This window comes from Clavelina lepadiformis, chromosome 2, assembly GCF_947623445.1.
Source record: "Clavelina lepadiformis chromosome 2, kaClaLepa1.1, whole genome shotgun sequence".
NCBI lineage: Eukaryota > Metazoa > Chordata > Ascidiacea > Aplousobranchia > Clavelinidae > Clavelina > Clavelina lepadiformis.
This window is the reverse complement of record NC_135241.1, coordinates 23955238-23973724: the sequence shown is the minus strand read 5'-3', so window position 1 is coordinate 23973724 and position 18487 is coordinate 23955238. Positions and strand designations below refer to the sequence as shown.

At 35.1% G+C, this 18487-nt stretch overlaps 3 protein-coding genes across 4 annotated transcripts; 2 read left to right on the top strand and 1 right to left on the bottom strand.

Moving 5' to 3' along the window:
• Positions 1-1267: 1267 nt before the first annotated feature.
• LOC143446722 (equilibrative nucleoside transporter 2-like) lies at positions 1268-4913 on the top strand. 2 transcript variants are annotated; one of them, XM_076946485.1, is made up of 13 exons: positions 1268-1494; positions 1799-1880; positions 1976-2154; positions 2272-2350; positions 2448-2600; positions 2748-2796; positions 3019-3116; positions 3191-3236; positions 3422-3528; positions 3760-3907; positions 3988-4073; positions 4234-4436; positions 4649-4913. In XM_076946485.1, the coding sequence occupies exons 1-13, from the start codon at positions 1424-1426 to the stop codon at positions 4758-4760; spliced, it is 1413 nt and encodes a 470-aa protein (XP_076802600.1). In that variant the 5' UTR covers positions 1268-1423; the 3' UTR covers positions 4761-4913. The 2 variants fall into 2 exon arrangements, with proteins under 2 accessions (XP_076802600.1, XP_076802601.1); XM_076946486.1 differs by lacking the exons at positions 1268-1494; positions 1976-2154 and having other exon boundaries at positions 1814-1880.
• A 4528-nt stretch (positions 4914-9441) lies between these two features.
• Positions 9442-15294, top strand: LOC143446720 (equilibrative nucleoside transporter 1-like). The gene is made up of 14 exons (XM_076946480.1): positions 9442-10146; positions 10516-10642; positions 10773-10854; positions 11539-11735; positions 11969-12047; positions 12284-12436; positions 12608-12656; positions 12806-12903; positions 13074-13140; positions 13559-13701; positions 13892-14039; positions 14193-14278; positions 14595-14797; positions 14941-15294. The coding sequence occupies exons 1-14, from the start codon at positions 10128-10130 to the stop codon at positions 15050-15052; spliced, it is 1563 nt and encodes a 520-aa protein (XP_076802595.1). The 5' UTR covers positions 9442-10127; the 3' UTR covers positions 15053-15294.
• Positions 15295-15434: 140 nt separating this feature from the next.
• Positions 15435-18219, bottom strand: LOC143446723 (dynein regulatory complex protein 8-like). Its single transcript, XM_076946488.1, has 4 exons — positions 18096-18219; positions 17106-17237; positions 15794-15899; positions 15435-15664 (listed from the first exon to the last, which is right to left on the bottom strand). Exons 1-4 carry the CDS (start codon positions 18124-18126, stop codon positions 15439-15441), a joined length of 495 nt encoding a protein of 164 aa, XP_076802603.1. The 5' UTR covers positions 18127-18219; the 3' UTR covers positions 15435-15438.
• Positions 18220-18487: the final 268 nt, after the last annotated feature.

The following is an 18487-nucleotide window of genomic DNA, read 5'->3' as shown; positions in this document are numbered from 1 at the left end:
TCGAAGATTATGACATCCTATACCAACAGATACAATGTGCTATAAGGGTTGCTAAGATAAATAAATTTTGCTAAGTTTTTACGACAACTTATAATTTATTCAAACTCCTTTAGTCTAATTGGACCATCACGATTTTGTAATTTTCGCCCCTCAAAACGCGCATTGCTTATGGAACAACTAAAACAAGGGAAAATATATAAAGATAAAATATATGTAGATAGGCCTATAGCCTAATTTAACTGGTGATAATTAATTCAGCTAATAAACTGAAAAAATATGCCTCAAGTGTATTTTAACAATTTTGGACAAGCTTTTGTTGACGTATTGTGTTAACAACATTGTGATAGAATAAGTTTTTCTCTGGAAAACCTCGGAGATTGTCCTCGCGTTCAGCAAAAGCTTAAAAGGTCACCAACTTAAACTACAAACAAGAAAACAATTCATACAAACTCACCGGGAATATGAGTGTTTTGACCAAAAAACTTACGCTGAGTTATGCGACATTTTTGCGTTACAATGTTTGGAACAAATTTGACACCACACCAACCTTCGATTATCTGTTCGCCTGATGAAGCGTGGACAGTTCTTGCATTCAGGCATGCAACTTATACGTGGCATTTTTATATTGCAGTCTCAGTCTGCAAGCATACCTGTTGATATTTAGGCCTAGTTTCATTGAGTTTTACAAATTTCTCACCATTTTAAACTTCAAAGTTAACCAAATTAAGCTAGGTCTATAGGCAGGTTTGCCATCGGTCTCAACTCAAAAATAAGCACGACAAGGAAACGAAAATCGAATACCACCTTAAACAGTGCACAACAGGAGAAAAAAACGAGACACTATCTGCATGTTCTTAATTTTGGTAAATCTTCGTTACAAAATGATATAATAAAGCTGTAAAAATGTTCAAAATACGAAAAATGCTCTGCCCTAAAAATAAGACGAAAATAAGGACGCAACTGAATATAAGGACATTTCTTAGAAATAAGGACGGTATGGCAACCCTGTCTATAGGCTATACTGATATATACGCTTACAAACGTCACCTTCCCTTAATTCGGGTTCTTTCTTCGTAAGGCCTGTAGCCTAAATGTAGCCTGTAGCCTCTTTGGCTACACTAAGTCCAAAGGCTTAACCAAAGTCAAACCCGGAAAGGCCAGCATTGAAGCGTGACGAGGGCGAAATAATAACGGTACTTCCCCTAGCAGTTTCCTATCATGTTCAATAACGAAAAAATTCTAACTAATATTTTTTTTGGTTTTGCATTTGTATACTAGACCCTATTTCTTTCTCACGACAACCTTGTCGATGAAAAAACCTGTTACTTATACAAATTATGAGATAAGTTAATAAATCTGTAACGTATGCGATTTGTGACGCTATATCGTCACCGGCTAAAATTTGTGCATAACCGTTTACGTGATGAACCATCCAGTAGGAAATAGTGCAAACGCAGATGATTATACGAACGTTGTAATGCAGCCTAAGGACAGGTAAATAAATAATTAGACAGAAAGTTTGCATTTTGTTATTATTGGCCTATCTGTTTACTGTTAATTGCAGTCTAAAGTAAGCCAAGTCTTGCAGACTGCATACATTGTAAATAAAGGAAAAAATTTCTCTAATTCATGATGAACAGATAAAGATTCTCATAACAATGTCAAGTAGCCTACACTTATGTCAATATATCCATGAGCAAGGTCGCTGTGATTTTCTTGTTATCTTCTGGTTAGGGCTATAGGCCATTAGTTACGTTCAATTTAAACCGTTTTGGTAATATCTTGCTTGCATTTGCAGGTACTATTTTGTCTATGCAGCTTTCTACATCATAGGAATCGGTGGTTTGCTTCCTTGGAATTTTTTTATAACAGCGAATGAAGTAAGCAGACCTTGTAAACAACTAAACATCCTTGAATTGCTTAACTTTCTCGGGACTATGCGCATTGTTCCCTTATATGTTGTTTTTCTTCGAAGTATTGGATGTACAAGTTTCGTAACACAAGCATGATTCCTGTTAACATGACCGGGGATAAAAATACTTCCGAAGACGTTCAGTACACTTACCTGCAAAACTTATTTGAAAATACGCTGTCAATTTGTGGAACAGTTTCAAGTCTTATTTCTCAATTTCTAATTATTTTATTTCTAGAAAGGTGCATGTATGTAGCAAATTATGACAGTTACTGAACGTAGTCTGAATACATACATCAGATGATTAAAAATGTGATAATTACAATTATATTATTAGAACCTTTCCACATTACTTACAGGACAAATGAAAAGATTCGTATACTGGGATCTCTCGTTTGTCAAATTATTTTCTTCATAATCACTGTCGCTTTGGTAAAAGTGAGTCAGCGTTCAATTCCAATATTGGTTAATGACAACGTTTCATGCATCATCACTTTTGTGTTTTCTTTACTTGATGTTTGTGTTGACATGACAGGTTGATACAACCAAATGGCAGCAAGCATTTTTCATTGTCACAATGATTCTGATTGTTGCGCTTAATTCCGGTTCAGCTGTGTTTCAATCAAGTATTTTTGCAATTGTGTCGGGCATGCCTTCCAAGTATGTTCAAGCGATTATGGCAGGCCAGGTAATTCCGTTAATTTTTTTGTTTGCTTTTGTTGAAAAAATTTGTTTCTGTCATGTCAAAGGTAACATTATGTCTAAAGTTTAGGGATATAAATATGTGTATTTGACTTAATAATAGATAACCTCTGCATATTTTTCTTGTTATCAGGGAATAAGTGGAATATTTGCTTCTGTGGCAATGATATTTGCTATTGGATGTGAGTATGAAAATATATGTGATCTCAATTGCTGCTCTGCAATTGACATCAGTTACATTTACAAATCTTTTATTTTTGTTGTACTTGAGTGGCTGTTTGACTTGAAACTATACTCACAGAATACATTCTTCAACCGTTAGAAAGTAAATGTTTGTGTCAGTGGATTTTGTGAATGGTTTTCTTGGCTATCTGAATGCTAATCAACTATGCTATGTGTTTCAGTCAGCAAAAATCCCACCAATAGTGCATTTTCTTATTTTCTCATTGCAACAGGCGTTCTTGTGGTAACATTATTGTGCTACGCATCACTGTCAAAAAATGTAAGTTAAACCAACCTTGGCTGGCTGTTGATTCCTATTTTATCGTTTTAAAACAGATTTTTTGTTTAATATAGGTGTTCTACTTGTACCATTACAAACTTAACAAAAACCCAAATAAAGGTGAATATTCCAGAAATGGTAACGTTTTTTCTTTCTACTCATAACTTTCTTTGCTAATGTTTCAGAACTTACAACATTTAGCTTAGGCTTAATCATTCTCTACTTGAGCCTTGTCAAATATGTGCAGCTTGGTGTTCAACTCTAGCTCGTTTGTTACATGTTATCGTTAAACCGTATTCTTACAGGACACGGGCATCTATTGAACAATAATGAGGCGAGAGATCAAGTATTTGTTGATGAGAATTTTGACGATGATCTTGAGCCTTTGCTTACGAATGCTGAGACAACGCAGGTTGGTACAGATGTTGAGAGTTTAATTGTTATGAGGATGAAAGAAAAATGGGTTTTTAGTTCCTTTGCCTATGCTTTATGTGACAGGTTTTTTGTCAGTTACGTTGCAATTTAAATCTTGATACTAATTTTTAGAATTGCCTCGGTACCATTTGTTCTGATACATGTTTTAAAATTGTAACAGTTTTGCAGTAGTTTTTGATAAACTGTTTAATTTGTTGTGCATTTTAAGACCAAAACTTTTCCTCCGCTGTGGTCCATTTTCAAGAAGACTTTTCCACATTGCTTATCTCTTACTTTGATATTTTTTGTCACATTGGCGTGCTTTCCATCAATAACAGCAAGCACACAGTCAATGTCACAAAAGTCAACTTGGAGCAGTGAGTAAATTCAACAACAGTCAACTTTTCATTGACATGACTCAGCAGACATAAACTTACATCCTGGTTTTATTTTGCAGCGTTATATTTTTCACCGGTATGCTGTTTTCTTCTTTATAATGCAACTGACTGGATTGGACGTACCACGGCAGGATATTGGCATTATGTAATATCTATATTCCATAACATGTAGATTTCATAATTATAGCAGCACTGGCAATCATTATTATAGATGTAAATATTAATAGCTAAATATTATGTGTTGCTGTTATTTTGTGTTACGCAATCTTCTTGCCAACAAAAGTTATAATTTGATATATTTTCAGCCATCAGAGAAGCAAACTTCGTTGCTGGTGTTCCTGGTCATATTAAGAGTGGCATTTATGCCGCTTTTTGCTTTGTGCAATGTCCAGCCCCGCACCAGGCTGCCAGTTATATTCAACAACGATGCATATTTCATCGTTTTCATGGCAATCTTTGGTTTGTCCAATGGACATCTTAGCACTTTATCAATGCAATATGGACCAAGGTATTTTTTCACATTATTGATGTAAAATTTATCGTGGAAACAATTGACTGATTTAATACTGGTGATCGTGGAACCTTGTCATAATCCACAATCTTTATCGTATATCATAAAGTGCGTAAAAGCAATGTGCACAATCTTATGGACAATACCTTTCATCTAAATGATAATGTTTCTCGATAATCCGTTTGTGGAATATGTTTTTTATTTTTCAGGTTGGTTGAAAAAGAACACACTGGAATCGTGGGTACTTTGCTGGTATTTGCAATTTGTGTCGGACTTACCGCCGGCGCTGGATTTTCATTTGCTCTCAGACTGGCCATCTAGATAACATAATTGGCGTAATTTTTATTTGAAATGTGTATTGCATCTTTATGTGCGATAGACATAGCGTTTATTGTGCTATTTATTTCGTCAGTTCCTTTCAATTTGTTCCCAACAGTTCCACATAAGCGTTGCCGCACAGTTCAGCTTGTAACCTAAGAGTCATTCCATGTATAATCAACCAATTTTTTTAAAATTTGTAACCACTACTCTTGGATTTTGATAATTTCAATATATGTTATAGACCTTGGAAAAAGCCGAAGATTAAAAAAAAAATTTTGAAAATATCTCCAGGCGTTTTCGAGTTATTCAAGTTTGAAATTTTCGCCACACGATGGCTTTTGGCTAGTGAGCACTGGTCACGCTTTATGATTTTCTTTAATATCTTTATTTCTGAAGGTAGAATAATAAAACAAATGTTGAATTTACCATTTTTGGGGTCAAGGAATTCATTTAAGCACATAAAAAACCTATATCACACCTCCTTCATGGAGTAATTTAAGTTTTTTCATTGATGTCAAAGTTCAAGTTTACGACGCAATTACAAAAATAGCAATCGCATTGGAAACATAATTTTTGCACTTTTGTGTAGCATGGTTCATGTATTTTCATGTATCCAAAAATTGGAAACTTGTTTTTTGTCCTTTAGGAATAAAGTTGGTTTTAACAGCAAGCACTATTTTTAAGATTCTTATAAGATATAAAATGCAGATTTGAGCAATATCGTATAACTGGTCATGCATATATAATTATATATGCAAGGTTGCAATTCCAAGGCACCAACTGCTAGTGTTTAAAGATTATTCACCAAAAACATTAATTACTGCCTGCTAAAGGTGCACTCTGAGAGAGGTTACAGTAAATTTGAGTTCCTTTTTTGAACTTCAATTTTGCCTACTCCTATTTTGATTCTTATTATTTTATTATTATTATTCTTACTATTATTTTGATTTCATTTATGTATGAAAATGATGAATTTGCCCGCTTAATGCCTGGAATTAAAGATTATGTAAGTGTTTCCAAAAATTTTCATAAGCAAAAGAAGCTCATTTTGTGCAATTTGAAGAAATTATATGCCACATTTTGTGAAAAATATCTCGAGCTGAAGATTGGATTCTCAAAGTTTTGTTCACTCCATCCCAAATGGTGTGTCCCCGTATCGTCCAAAGGCACTCATTCTGTCTGTGTGTATCCAACATCAAAATGCAATCCTTCTGGTTGCTGCTGCCAACAACAATGAAACATACAAAACATTGATTGACAAAATAGTGTGCAGCACGGAGAACAAAATGTGCATGTTGCATCGTTGTGAACAATGTCCTGGGTCTCAAGCACTAGAAGGCTTTTTACTTGCACAGTATGATGAGAAACTTGATGATGAAGTCCAATGCCAATAATGGAAGTCTACAGACACGATGGATGTTATCACGGTGTTAATGATGAGATATGAACGGATTCAACAAATTGTAAGAGTTTTGGATGACCTTACGAAGCATTCATTCATAGCTAAATGCCAATCTAGATACTTAAACTCCAGTAGAGTTCTTTAACAGATGATACCAGCAGTCATTTTGCATTGTTTCAGATGACTTAACACATGAGACAGCTTTTGTGCATGGGCTTTTGTACAAACTCACTGCATTGATTCCAAGCTTGTCCAGCACCATTACTAAAGTTGAATATTTCTCGGACGGTCGCGCTGGACAGTATAAAAATTATAAAAATATGCTGAATCTGTGCCGTCACAAGTGTGATTTCAACCTGGAAGCGTGTTGGTCCTTTTTTGCAACCAGTCACGGGAAATCTCCATGTGATGGTGTTGGACGTACTGTTAAACGACTGGTTAAGACAGCTAGCTTACAAAGACCTACATCTGACCAGATGTGATCTTGCATGTAATACACAACAGCGGAGTGGATTGTACATTGCTGCTGGTTCCAGTGATAGCTTTGTACTTCATCTTAGATTGTAAAAGTGTAATTCTCAGCGAAATCCAGCAAAATCACACAAGTATCATCTGTTAAAGAACTCTTTCTGGAGTTTAAGTATCTAGATTGGCATTTAGCTATGAATGAATGCTTCGTAAGGTCATCCAAAACTCTTACAATTTGTTGAATCCGTTCATATCTCATCATTAACACCGTGATAACATCCATCGTGTCTGTAGACTTCCATTATTGGCATTGGACTTCATCATCAAGTTTCTCATCATACTGTGCAAGTAAAAAGCCTTCTAGTGCTTGAGACCCAGGACATTGTTCACAACGATGCAACATGCACATTTTGTTCTCCGTGCTGCACACTATTTTGTCAATCAATGTTTTGTATGTTTCATTGTTGTTGGCAGCAGCAACCAGAAGGATTGCATTTTGATGTTGGATACACACAGACAGAATGAGTGCCTTTGGACGATACGGGGACACACCATTTGGGATGGAGTGAACAAAACTTTGAGAATCCAATCTTCAGCTCGGGATATTTTTCACAAAATGTGGCACATAATTCCTTCAAATTGCAAAAAATGAGCTTCTTTTGCTTATGAAAATTTTTGGAAACACTTACATAATCTTTAATTCCAGGCATTAAGCGGGCAAATTCATCATTTTCATACACAAATGAAATCAAAATAATACTAAGAATAATAATAATAAAATAATAAGAATCAAAATAGGAGTAGGCAAAATTGAAGTTCAAAAAAGGAACTCAAATTTACTGTAACCTCTCTCAGAGTGCACCTTTAGCAGGCAGTAATTAATGTTTTTGGTGAATAATCTTTAAACACTAGCAGTTGGTGCCTTGGAATTGCAACCTTGCATATATAATTATATATGCATGACCAGTTATACGATATTGCTCAAATCTGCATTTTATATCTTATAAGAATCTTAAAAATAGTGCTTGCTGTTAAAACCAACTTTATTCCTAAAGGACAAAAAACAAGTTTCCAATTTTTGGATACATGAAAATACATGAACCATGCTACACAAAAGTGCAAAAATTATGTTTCCAATGCGATTGCTATTTTTGTAATTGCGTCGTAAACTTGAACTTTGACATCAATGAAAAAACTTAAATTACTCCATGAAGGAGGTGTGATATAGGTTTTTTATGTGCTTAAATGAATTCCTTGACCCCAAAAATGGTAAATTCAACATTTGTTTTATTATTCTACCTTCAGAAATAAAGATATTAAAGAAAATCATAAAGCGTGACCAGTGCTCACTAGCCAAAAGCCATCGTGTGGCGAAAATTTCAAACTTGAATAACTCGAAAACGCCTGGAGATATTTTCAAAATTTTTTTTTTAATCTTCGGCTTTTTCCAAGGTCTATAACATATATTGAAATTATCAAAATCCAAGAGTAGTGGTTACAGGGCCTGGTTGATTATACATGGAATGACTCCTAAATGTTTATCAAGGATTTTTATTCTACATATTGCATCAGAATTATTATATAATACATTGTGCAGTGTTTGTTGCTAGTTTTTGCTTGTGCAATATCTTGTCTTTGCTGTACGTTTTAGCTGATTAATACACAGCAATTACTTTCAAGCTTGTTATTCAAGCCCTGTGATGCTTTTTATGCTGTTTACATTTAGGCATTGATACTCTCACAACAGACAATTTTCGTACCTAAACTGCCTATGTATGCAAATTAACTTAATCGAATACTATTCTCCGTACTTGATCAGTTTTATCCACGGGCTCAAGGTGGTGAAATCTTACAGTTTAGCTGATTAATTATTGCTGGCAGCGCAACTGTAGCTTTTACTATCCTGGTCGCTAGGTGGCGACCCAATTCTGATGCCGAAAAAGGCTTATTTTGTTCTTGTTATCTTTCATATCACTTGTTTCCTCTGCTTTGAAACTGCGTACTTTGGCATTTGTGCGTTCAATAAAAGCAAATTGAAGTTAACCTCAGCTATGGACCAGTAGCAGCTGCACAGCAATAACAGGCATAGCGTAATGTCTCTCGCTGGGCTATGATTTATATTTCGTACGTTGTTTATAGGTACGACACATAATCTTGCCATTCAAGGAAACAATTCCGTCGAAAACTATGGTATACGGTAAATTCTGGCACCTCGCTGCTCAACACTCTTTAGCAGGGATATCCAACCTTTTATTATAGTGGGCCGCATTGTCACTTGAAATAATTGAATGGGCCGCAAAACTTATTAAATTTCAAGCAAAATGTATACATGAAGTACATACTTTTGGAGTGAAAATGACTAGCGGGTCGCACAAAAATCTCAGGCGGGCCGCAGGTTGGACATCCCTGCTGTAGACGCTTTGTATTACACTTTGTTGTGATATAATCTTTGCACGACTTAAAGCCACCGTTGGTTCCTCATCGCTCGAGCCCTGGTTACCGTCTTGTAGCGGTGTTTTATTGCGAGTTTTTTAATTAACTTTTTTGAAATATGTGACTCACAAGGTCAATTAATTCATAATAAAGTTTAACAAATCTACGTTACATATTGGCCTACTGTATAAATTTTGCCGTTTACCAACAAACGTCTTTTATGTCATGCATGGCTTGCGTTTGTGATCGGCTGTAAAATTACGTCATAATCGAGTGTATTCCGTTGTCTTTGCATTTGTTTTGTGAGAACAAAGAATTGCGCCAATGCCGCATTCCTGCAATTTGCAAACTTTACCGTCCTAGTACGCCTGATGAAACAAGCACAAGATTGCGAAAGATGGTGTTAATTAATTAAAGATTAACACCTAAAGTGCTTCTTTGTATTCTGTGTTTCTATTAGGCTACATACTTTGTGTTGTAATCAAGCGCATGGTTATGCTTTCTGTTGTACGGTTTATTTTTGCCATTATCCGTACAAATTGCGGTGCGAAAAATACGTAAATAACCGGAGAAAGTGGAAAATCTAAAGGCTAACCGGTTTGCAAAATGCAAAACAATATTTTGTGTATATAGTTACAACATTGTGTTGCAAACATTATTAAAAATGTGCTACAACATGAAGATGGCAATTTAGCAACCAAACCAAGGACACAATGTTTTTATTGTCACAGTTTGGTGTCCCTACTTATAAATTTGCAATTAATGTTAATTGCTTCCCAGCGTTCTAATCATAACGATTAAAGGTTTGTGGTGCGTATATGAGGAGTAGCGTGTTATAAGGTCTAAAGGTTGAACAAAAAGGATACGGTTATACTTTCCACATTGCGACGGTGTCTTGTGATAGAAGCGCACGTATTAGCAAGTGCGGATTTTATGGAAGCACGCCCGTTTGTCTTTTTGTGGAGTGGACTTCGTGTGTAGAAATTTCATGCTTGAAATAACGATTTAGGAATTGTATTCTGACTGAATCTCATTTTTAACAATACAAGAATGCGGTAAACGCAATGGATGAAGAAACATCATGTAAGTTGTACCCTGCCAAGTGATAAAGAAATGTTTAAATTACCAGTTTTTCAGCTGAATTGTAGCTGAAAGTTTCCTAAATAATGGAATGTGTGTCTTGATACGGTGATGTGAGCTGTTAAAGGTCTAACTGTGCTTAAAATTGTTTGACCTATGATTTATAACGTCATTAGTACATTATGCCTAGAGAGTAGCCTTAGATTGCCAACTGTCTGTCCGAGTTAATGATGCTTAAATCAGTAAACTGTGGCAAGATACGTTTGTAACATTTGTGCCGCTTCCAATCAGTTGTAATGACAAGGAAATATAAATCCATATATAAATAATTTTCAAGAGCAAAATAAGGATGAAGTTTATTTTCTTGTTTAGCTACGTTAAATGAATCTGGAAGATTTTCATCAAAGAATCCAAGTAATCAATCACAAGCGAGAAGAATAAATGGGTCTCCTAGTATTACCAGAAATGACGACCGAAATGAATCCGCGCCGACAGACAGGTTTTGGTCTTTGGTTATAGAGTTCATTGAAAATGTCTGACAGGAAATAAAATAAAGCTTGAATATCTTTGCACTAATTTATACAAAATTAAACTTGTTTGTAAAATTTTGCATGTAATTTCTTTTACAGATATTGGGTTGTGTATTTGGTTTTCTATATTCTTGGACTTGGAACACTTCTTCCCTGGAATTTCTTTATAACTGCTAATGAGGTGAATATGTGTTATTGAAAATAACGATGTTCGCGTAACTTTCCCCAGGTTCTAAATAATTAGAAACGATAGACTGTGTTTTTAACAGTCGCATTGTAACCTTCGCAGTTGCTTAAATTTGTTAAATCTATAGAAGATAATCATCATTTCATGATATAACATTTGATTGTGTATCTATCCATATTTCCCTTAGAGATGCACTGATAAGCAAAGTAGATGATTAAGCGTTCTAATTGTTGCACGTGCACATTTAACTGATGCCGATCAAAGGCAACACATATATTTATTATACACCGCAAGACACTTCAGAATGAAAGCATACTAAACAATAATGAATTGTTTTTCTGAAAGCATGTGATGTGTTGTTGCCACTTGTTACCGCATTTGTGAACAGTTTCTTATAAGAATTGGTATGATTTATGGTGATTTTGTCAGTGGCTTGCTGTAAAAATCGATTTTGATCAAAAAGCCGATACCCAGTAATTAGCAAAGTGATCAATGGTTTATCACCAGATATCTGCTGATTAACCAATGCAACTTTAACCGTTGCTTCCTAACAAATAGCAATGTTCACTTTTAATGACTTTCTTGCAATTTTGTACTTAACAAAATATTCTGGAATAATAGTTTAGATTGCCAGCCTCGTTTTTAACATTGAAGGCCTATTTTATTTGTTTTGGATAGTACTGGATGTACAAATTACGGAATAATTCAGCAATACCTCCACATATCAATACCTCAACTATTACAGCAAGTCCTACCGACGATCCTGATGCTGTCACTTACACTCGATTACAAGTTTTATTTCAAAACACCTTGTCATTATGTGCCATGCTTCCAAATGTCCTTTTCCAGTTCCTTAATACGATGCTTCAGCAGAGGTTGGTCAGTTGTTTTTGTTTGTTGGTGACACAAAAAGTTATGTTTTCTGAAAATTGTGTAATATTTACACGACTTGAAATTTGTATGCTTGTTAAAATCAGAATGACTTTGTAACTTAAACACCATATAAATATCTGTTAGGGATAATGATCATGACCACTAAATGTTTGTTGGAGATTGGCCAGACCACACGTTTCTATGTTTTAATAATTTGGTTCATTATTTTTGTTAGGATAAGCGAAAAGATGCGCATATATGGAGGTCTGTTCATTGAAGTAATATTCTTTATTGTCACAGTTGTCTTGGTGAAAGTGAGTTATACAAGCTTTTAAACATAATTCTTTCGGCTTTACCTTAATCTAATGTAACTCATTGCCTTCTATGTTGTAATGTAACTTATTATTACTATGTTGTAATGTAATCTTCATTTAACTTATTATGATACTTATTATTTAACAGACTTATATACTTGTTTCAAGACAATAAATGTATTGGTGTCCGGCAAACTTAAATTTGTTGATTAAGCTGTTTTCTTACGATCTTGCAGATAGACAGCAGTAGTTGGCAACAGACATTCTTTGCTGTCACAATGATCAGCATCGTCTTGTTAAACTGCGCTTCTGCCGTCATCCAGTCAAGCATTTTTGGGATCGCAGCCGGTCTACCGCAGAAATATCTGCAGGCTGTTATGGCAGGGCAGGTAACATGGCAATATTGTGCTTATATCATTGAAGTTAATCATTGCTATCATATCATTGAATATCACTATCATATCATTAATCATATCATTGAATCATATCATTATTGCCATCATATCATCATATATCATTGAAGTTAATCTTTTATGTTCAATTTTGTGTTTTCTATCCAGGGTATGGGAGGAATTTTTGCTGCAGTCGCAATGATTGCTACTATCGGTTGTATGTATCAATTAATTGTAGCTCAGCTTATACATTTGTGATCTGTTCTGTGTGTTACATTGCATTAATAGTATGCTTAGTTGGTTACGACACATATGTATTTAGCATCGTAGGCTCGTTATGGATAACTTTTTAAAACTTTCTTTCAGTTGGTCACGATCCCACAAGCAGTGCATTTGCATATTTCCTCATTGCAATTGCAGTACTCTTTATAACTGGCCTGTCTTACAGGCTGCTTTCAAAAAATGTGAGCCATAAAATGTTTTTGAATCCTTTTCTACGAGTGTCTTCAACACTCAGCAGCACATGTTATCATGCTCTTTAGTTGTTTTGTGATATACCATAACAAATTGTATGACAGTACGTCAAGTTTAATTTTTTTGTAACATTTTACGTTGCATGAAAATGTTTTCGTAGAATTTTTACAAATACCACCACAATCAGAAGAGGTTTGCAGATATAAATGAAACTTTGACAGCAGCAAGTGAGTCTGGGACATCATTGTTTGAATGTGTTGCTATTTTGAACTAATGGGGTTTTATTAATTTTGGGTGCAGAATATTAAATTATGTTTGAAACAGAATTGACAGTTGAGCGGGCTAGTATAAATGAATGCTTGAACCAAGATACAGAATCGCTAATGTGTGTGTCGCATCAGGCCCGGTTTGACCTTCAAATAACTGCACTAAAGCCATGTTTCGAAGATACAAAGCATCTTTCGCAAATTCATAACCAGTTTTAGACAAATCACTTTAAGACTGATTCACTGCATTTCTATGATGCTTCAATAAATTCACGCACCATGTTTGTTAAATCATTTCTGTGCCTTTTTCATAAATATTAAAACTTACATGCACTTTCCGTATTCTTCAAATCACTGATTGAATGATTAATTATCACAGAAAATCACCATTCTGTCAACTCCCAAGCAGGAAAGTCAAGATCGAGAAATGACTCAACTTCAAATCCTTTGCAACGTGTTTGTGCTTGGAGTGATTCAGATGACGAGAACCGACCTCTTTTGATGGACACCGATGTTACACAGGTGGACATTTCTATGACGAGATTGTTGCATGAAGGCAGACACTTACTCATTGGTGCTTTTAGTTTGTGAAGTCATTTGATGTAGTCCGATGAAAGTATTAACTCATAGTTTGGATTATTGGATTTCAGGTTTCAAATCGGGATAATCTTCCATTCTAGCAGTTTTATGCTTTTATTTTCTATATTTGTAGCCAAAGTTTGTTCCCCCTCTGTGGTCAATATTCAAGAAAGTGTGGCCGCACTGCTTCTCTGTTATTTTTGTTTTTTTTGTCACTTTGGCGTGTTTTCCGTCAATAACATCAAGCATTCACTCAATGTCACAGAAAACTACGTGGAATAGTGAGTACACATTCAACTAAATGTTGAAATATTTGAGTAACCAATTTACATTATATGCGACTTACATTATATGAAATAATGCAAGTACTATATCCTAATGAGCATTAATGAGATTGTTATGTGCAGTCAACTAAAAAATTTGCTTTTGTTTAGCTCTCTACTTCAGCCCCGTGAGCTGTTTCTTACTTTTTAATCTCACCGATTGGATTGGCAGAAGCATGGCTGGATATCTACATTATGTATGTCGGATTGTCTATAAGTATACATGCATAGTAGTGCAAATTTAGAAAATATTTAGAGAGCGCGAGCCTCTGCCAAGGCAGCTCACACCATGTCGGATTTCTGTGCAGCATCGTTTTGTTGCAACTTGTCACCAGTAATTGTACAGATTATTGCTTTTGCCGCTTTGCAGATGAAACTTAACCCAATACTGCATCGTCACCCTTAACCTCAACATTCTCGATAACGGTTTATTAATTTGGCATTTCATTGCGGTAATTAGCTGAATGAATAGACGAGAACTTCGAGAAATTTCACGTTTTTCATTATTTTCAGCCATCAGAGAAGCAAACTTCGTTGCTGGTGTTCCTGGTCATATTAAGAGTGGCATTTATGCCGCTTTTTGCTTTGTGCAATGTCCAGCCCCGCACCAGGCTGCCAGTTATATTCAACAACGATGCATATTTCATTGTTTTCATCGCAATCTTTGGTTTGTCCAACGGACATCTAAGCACTTTATCAATGCAATATGGACCAAGGTATTTTTAGAAGTTGCCCTCATAAAAAATCCCATTGTATTGTGCTTTAAATTGAGTATGCTAGACATAGGCACAAACCCGACAAAGGTTGTTGGCATATTGCAAGAAAAATGTTTAATGACCGATATATTTACAACTTGCAGACGTGTGGAAAGTGAGCATTCTGAAACAGCTGGTTCGTTGCTCGGTTTCGCAATGTCTGTTGGCCTTGCCGCTGGAGCAGGATTTTCCTTTGTTATAAAACTTATTATTTAGTGAAAAACTAAAAACTGAGAGTAAACGAGTTTTAGTTTTTTGTGTTTTCGATGTCGGTTTTATTTTTGGGAATTTATGCTTAGGTGTAATCTATGCAAGGTAGTTACAAAGATTTGTATTTGGGAACATTCTATAGCAATTTATTACAACTATGAAGTACATAGTTGTACACACACGTAACTGCTTTGTTGAATCATGAAATGTATATTTTCACTGTGTAAATATTTTAAATATCAACCTGGGATTCTTGCCATTTTACTATCATTAAAGTTAAAAGCAATTAATAAAAATAAAAAAGAAGCAGCTGTAGCTGTATGTGATGAATTGGGCATTTCCACGAACTGCTCAGTGTTTTCAAAAGCCGAAATGTTTCTAAGCTATTAGATTCACGTGTCCTCAACCGCCATAACCGACACGTAGTCCTTGTATAAGACGACTCCTCTATCAGGGTCGACAGCAGCTGACATAAACTCTTCCATTTCCTCCTGAGTGAAAGGCTCTCCTTCATCATTCATGTACTTTGTGATTTCATCCTGGGAGAGGAATCCTTTCTTCTCAACATCAAGGACTTCGAACGCCTTGAGGAGCTGGTCTTCAGGTGCTGGTTTGTATCTGGATAAAATTCTCCGATGATTTCATTGCAAGCAGCGTTGGGAAGACTCAGGAAGATGAGAAATAAGATCACGAGAAGCCAGAATACAACATGGCTCATAATATATCTCACAGAAATAATAGTCAAACCTTCTTTCCATCAAGATGTGCGTCATCATTGGAAGAAACTTTTCAAAGCGGATGTAGCCGGTTGGTTCTTCCTCTTCGATTTCGGCCAACATGTCGTGAAGCTCTCCTTTAAATATTAAGTTGTGTAAGGATTCAAGTTGATTTATTTGAGGTAGCATTCTTAAATGGCTGGGTTTGACTGCAAAGATAACAACCAAAACTTGGTGCTTTTCGTAAAAATATTTCCATGCGAAATTATATTTAATTTAATTTGAGCTAAACTTGAAATAGCCCTGGAGTGCGTTGACCAATCTGACTTGACTCGAGTTAAATAGATAAAGCAGTCTTTCTTTCATTCCAGAATTTGTACCTCCAAAGTACTTTTTGCTCGTTTAAAATGTTAACCAAACGTGAAAGGTATCGCATACTAATTTCAATCTTACTCCACTTTATTACTTATTAATAGGGCAAGTTATTGCAGCTTCCTAAATACTCAGATTTTATGTACGTACGTAGGTTTTACATTTTATGTAAGTACGATGTTTTAGGCTGTTTTCAGGAATTCTGTATTGCATCTTTTTGCAACTTATTTCTTTTTTACATGCAACTTTTACCAATATTGCGCAATATTGTATCTGGATCACCAATTCGAACTGAATGTTGGCCTAAAAGCAATTGTAGAAATAACCTGGCTAAACAACAGTCCAGAACTGTATGCCAAATTGTTGAATTGCCAAGCAACTTCATACACTGTGGAACGAAGTTTTAGAATGCTACGCGAAATGTTGGCAAAAGATCGCCATTTCTCCCCAGATAATGTTTGGAAATACAGTATTTAGCATTGTATGTAAATAAATCGTTTGAGTAAATCACTGTCATTTAAAATGCTTCTGCATAAATGCAACTTTTGTTAAAAATAAATGGAAATTTCTCACGATTTTAATGCAACAAACACTTGCCCTACTTATTTACTGTTAGTAGGTATTTTCTCCTAACCTAGTTGTCTAATCCAACAATCAGTCAGGTAGATTGTCACTTCAAATAACTTTTTGACTCCACCTGAACCGTGTTAGAAAAACTTAACTTGGATATGACTTTGGTCTTTGCATTTCAACTGTCTTAGTATTATGACTAAATCAAAGACAATTTAATGTGTATTTTATGCTAAGAATACTGTGGAGGCAATATATAATATACAATATATAGTGAGTATACAGTTAACATATATACAGTACACAGTGATGGAAAGGGAACTGCCCACACCATATAACTGGCCTGATAACAACAACAGTAACATGTTTCCAGGGTTTTCATTTGTAAAAAAACAAAATACCTTCAGAGGGACAGCAACCCAGTGACCTCACAATGGTTCCAATTTCTCTCACATCAACAGTTCTATTTGACTCATGATCAAAGATTTCAAATGCTTCTGTAATCTTTTTCTCAATATCAGCCAACATAGATTCTGCAAACATTAGATAAGAACAACAATAGCAACAAGAAACACAGAAAATCTTAACACTGTAGGATATGGGCATCCATTGTAGCACGACTGAAAAGTATGGCAGCTTTTGACAAAAAAATATTCGAGTAAAAATACAAATCTTGGAGTTATGGCAAGTACTAAATTCTCAATGCTTGGCTTATTTATTATAAACAAACGGTTTTCAAACAATCAAATTTACCTAGTTTGTTTATTATAAATCGGCATGACTGTGTAAAAGTCTGGACCAAAGCACTGGTGATATGATCACAGAATTACACTCATTGTGGTGATTTGTTGTGTTGTAACCTTTTTTGACTGATTAGGTCCTTATTTGTCATTCTATGAGACTTTATTGTCATTTTTGTATGTTGTAGGCCTAGAAAAGTGTTCTCTAATTGGATATGTGAAATGTGTGGAAGATTTCCTAAAGATTTAAGAATAATACTGCACCAGTGTTATTGTTAATCACCCATTAGCCTACCACTGTACTAGATTATATTTTCGACTGACATTAGATCTACTGCAAGTGTGGCTTGAGTAGGTTAAAACTTGTTCAGAAAATAATTGGAAATGGATGAAAAAACAATTGCAAAGTACCGGCTGCCTGGTACATTAAAATTACAAAACCCTCTATTTATATACAATCTGAAAATTTTCAATTAAGTATTCTCTTTTTTCCGGCAGCAAACATTTGTTCATTTGTAGTTCACATCTGATTTTCCATTGTCAGTAAACAGTAATGAACGTATTATTGGCTGCCTGCGGCTGTAGGTTATTTGAGCAAAATTAAAAGAATTACAGACTTAAAGAGCAATAAAATTCTTACTCCATTCTTACCAGCAGACTCTTTTTCGGAAGATTCCGCCATAATTTCCCTTTCTTTTCCTAAATTCTCACGCCAAATTTAATAGTTGAAAACTAACACCCTGTACTATATGCCAGATCTACACAGGTGCAGTAATGTAAAAAGTTGATTCTTTGTTGGGGAAATCCCCTTCTTATCACTCATAGCAACCAATGTTCACATGCAGCGCTAAAGAGCATTATTTAAGTAAAATAAAAATTGTGAAATCCTTCACCTTGAGCGACTTTTAGATTATTATTGGATTTGCTTCTCTATTTATGATTTAAATTTTGCAACTGAGTTGACAAAAGTAAATTTTCTGGATTGCATTTATGTATTATTCCTCAAAAAAAATAATACACGATAATTTAAACCAAAGAGATTT

What these genes read in the sequence shown, in the direction of transcription:
- LOC143446722 (XM_076946485.1), top strand. Translation starts at nt 1,424, where the DNA reads ATGAACCATCCAGTAGGAAATAGTGCAAACGCAGATGATTATACGAAC. An exon ending in GTAATGCAGCCTAAGGACAG is followed by an intron (nt 1,495 to 1,798) that starts GTAAATAAATAA and finishes TTGCATTTGCAG; the next exon opens with GTACTATTTTGTCTATGCAG. An exon ending in TCAATGCAATATGGACCAAG is followed by an intron (nt 4,437 to 4,648) that starts GTATTTTTTCAC and finishes TTTATTTTTCAG; the next exon opens with GTTGGTTGAAAAAGAACACA.
- LOC143446720 (XM_076946480.1), top strand. An exon ending in ACAGAAAACTACGTGGAATA is followed by an intron (nt 14,040 to 14,192) that starts GTGAGTACACAT and finishes GCTTTTGTTTAG; the next exon opens with CTCTCTACTTCAGCCCCGTG. An exon ending in TCAATGCAATATGGACCAAG is followed by an intron (nt 14,798 to 14,940) that starts GTATTTTTAGAA and finishes TACAACTTGCAG; the next exon opens with ACGTGTGGAAAGTGAGCATT.
- LOC143446723 (XM_076946488.1), bottom strand. Translation starts at nt 18,126, where the DNA reads ATGGCGGAATCTTCCGAAAAAGAGTCTGCTG. An exon ending in TTCCGAAAAAGAGTCTGCTG is followed by an intron (nt 17,238 to 18,095) that starts GTAAGAATGGAG and finishes TAATGTTTGCAG; the next exon opens with AATCTATGTTGGCTGATATT. An exon ending in CACATCTTGATGGAAAGAAG is followed by an intron (nt 15,665 to 15,793) that starts GTTTGACTATTA and finishes AATTTTATCCAG; the next exon opens with ATACAAACCAGCACCTGAAG.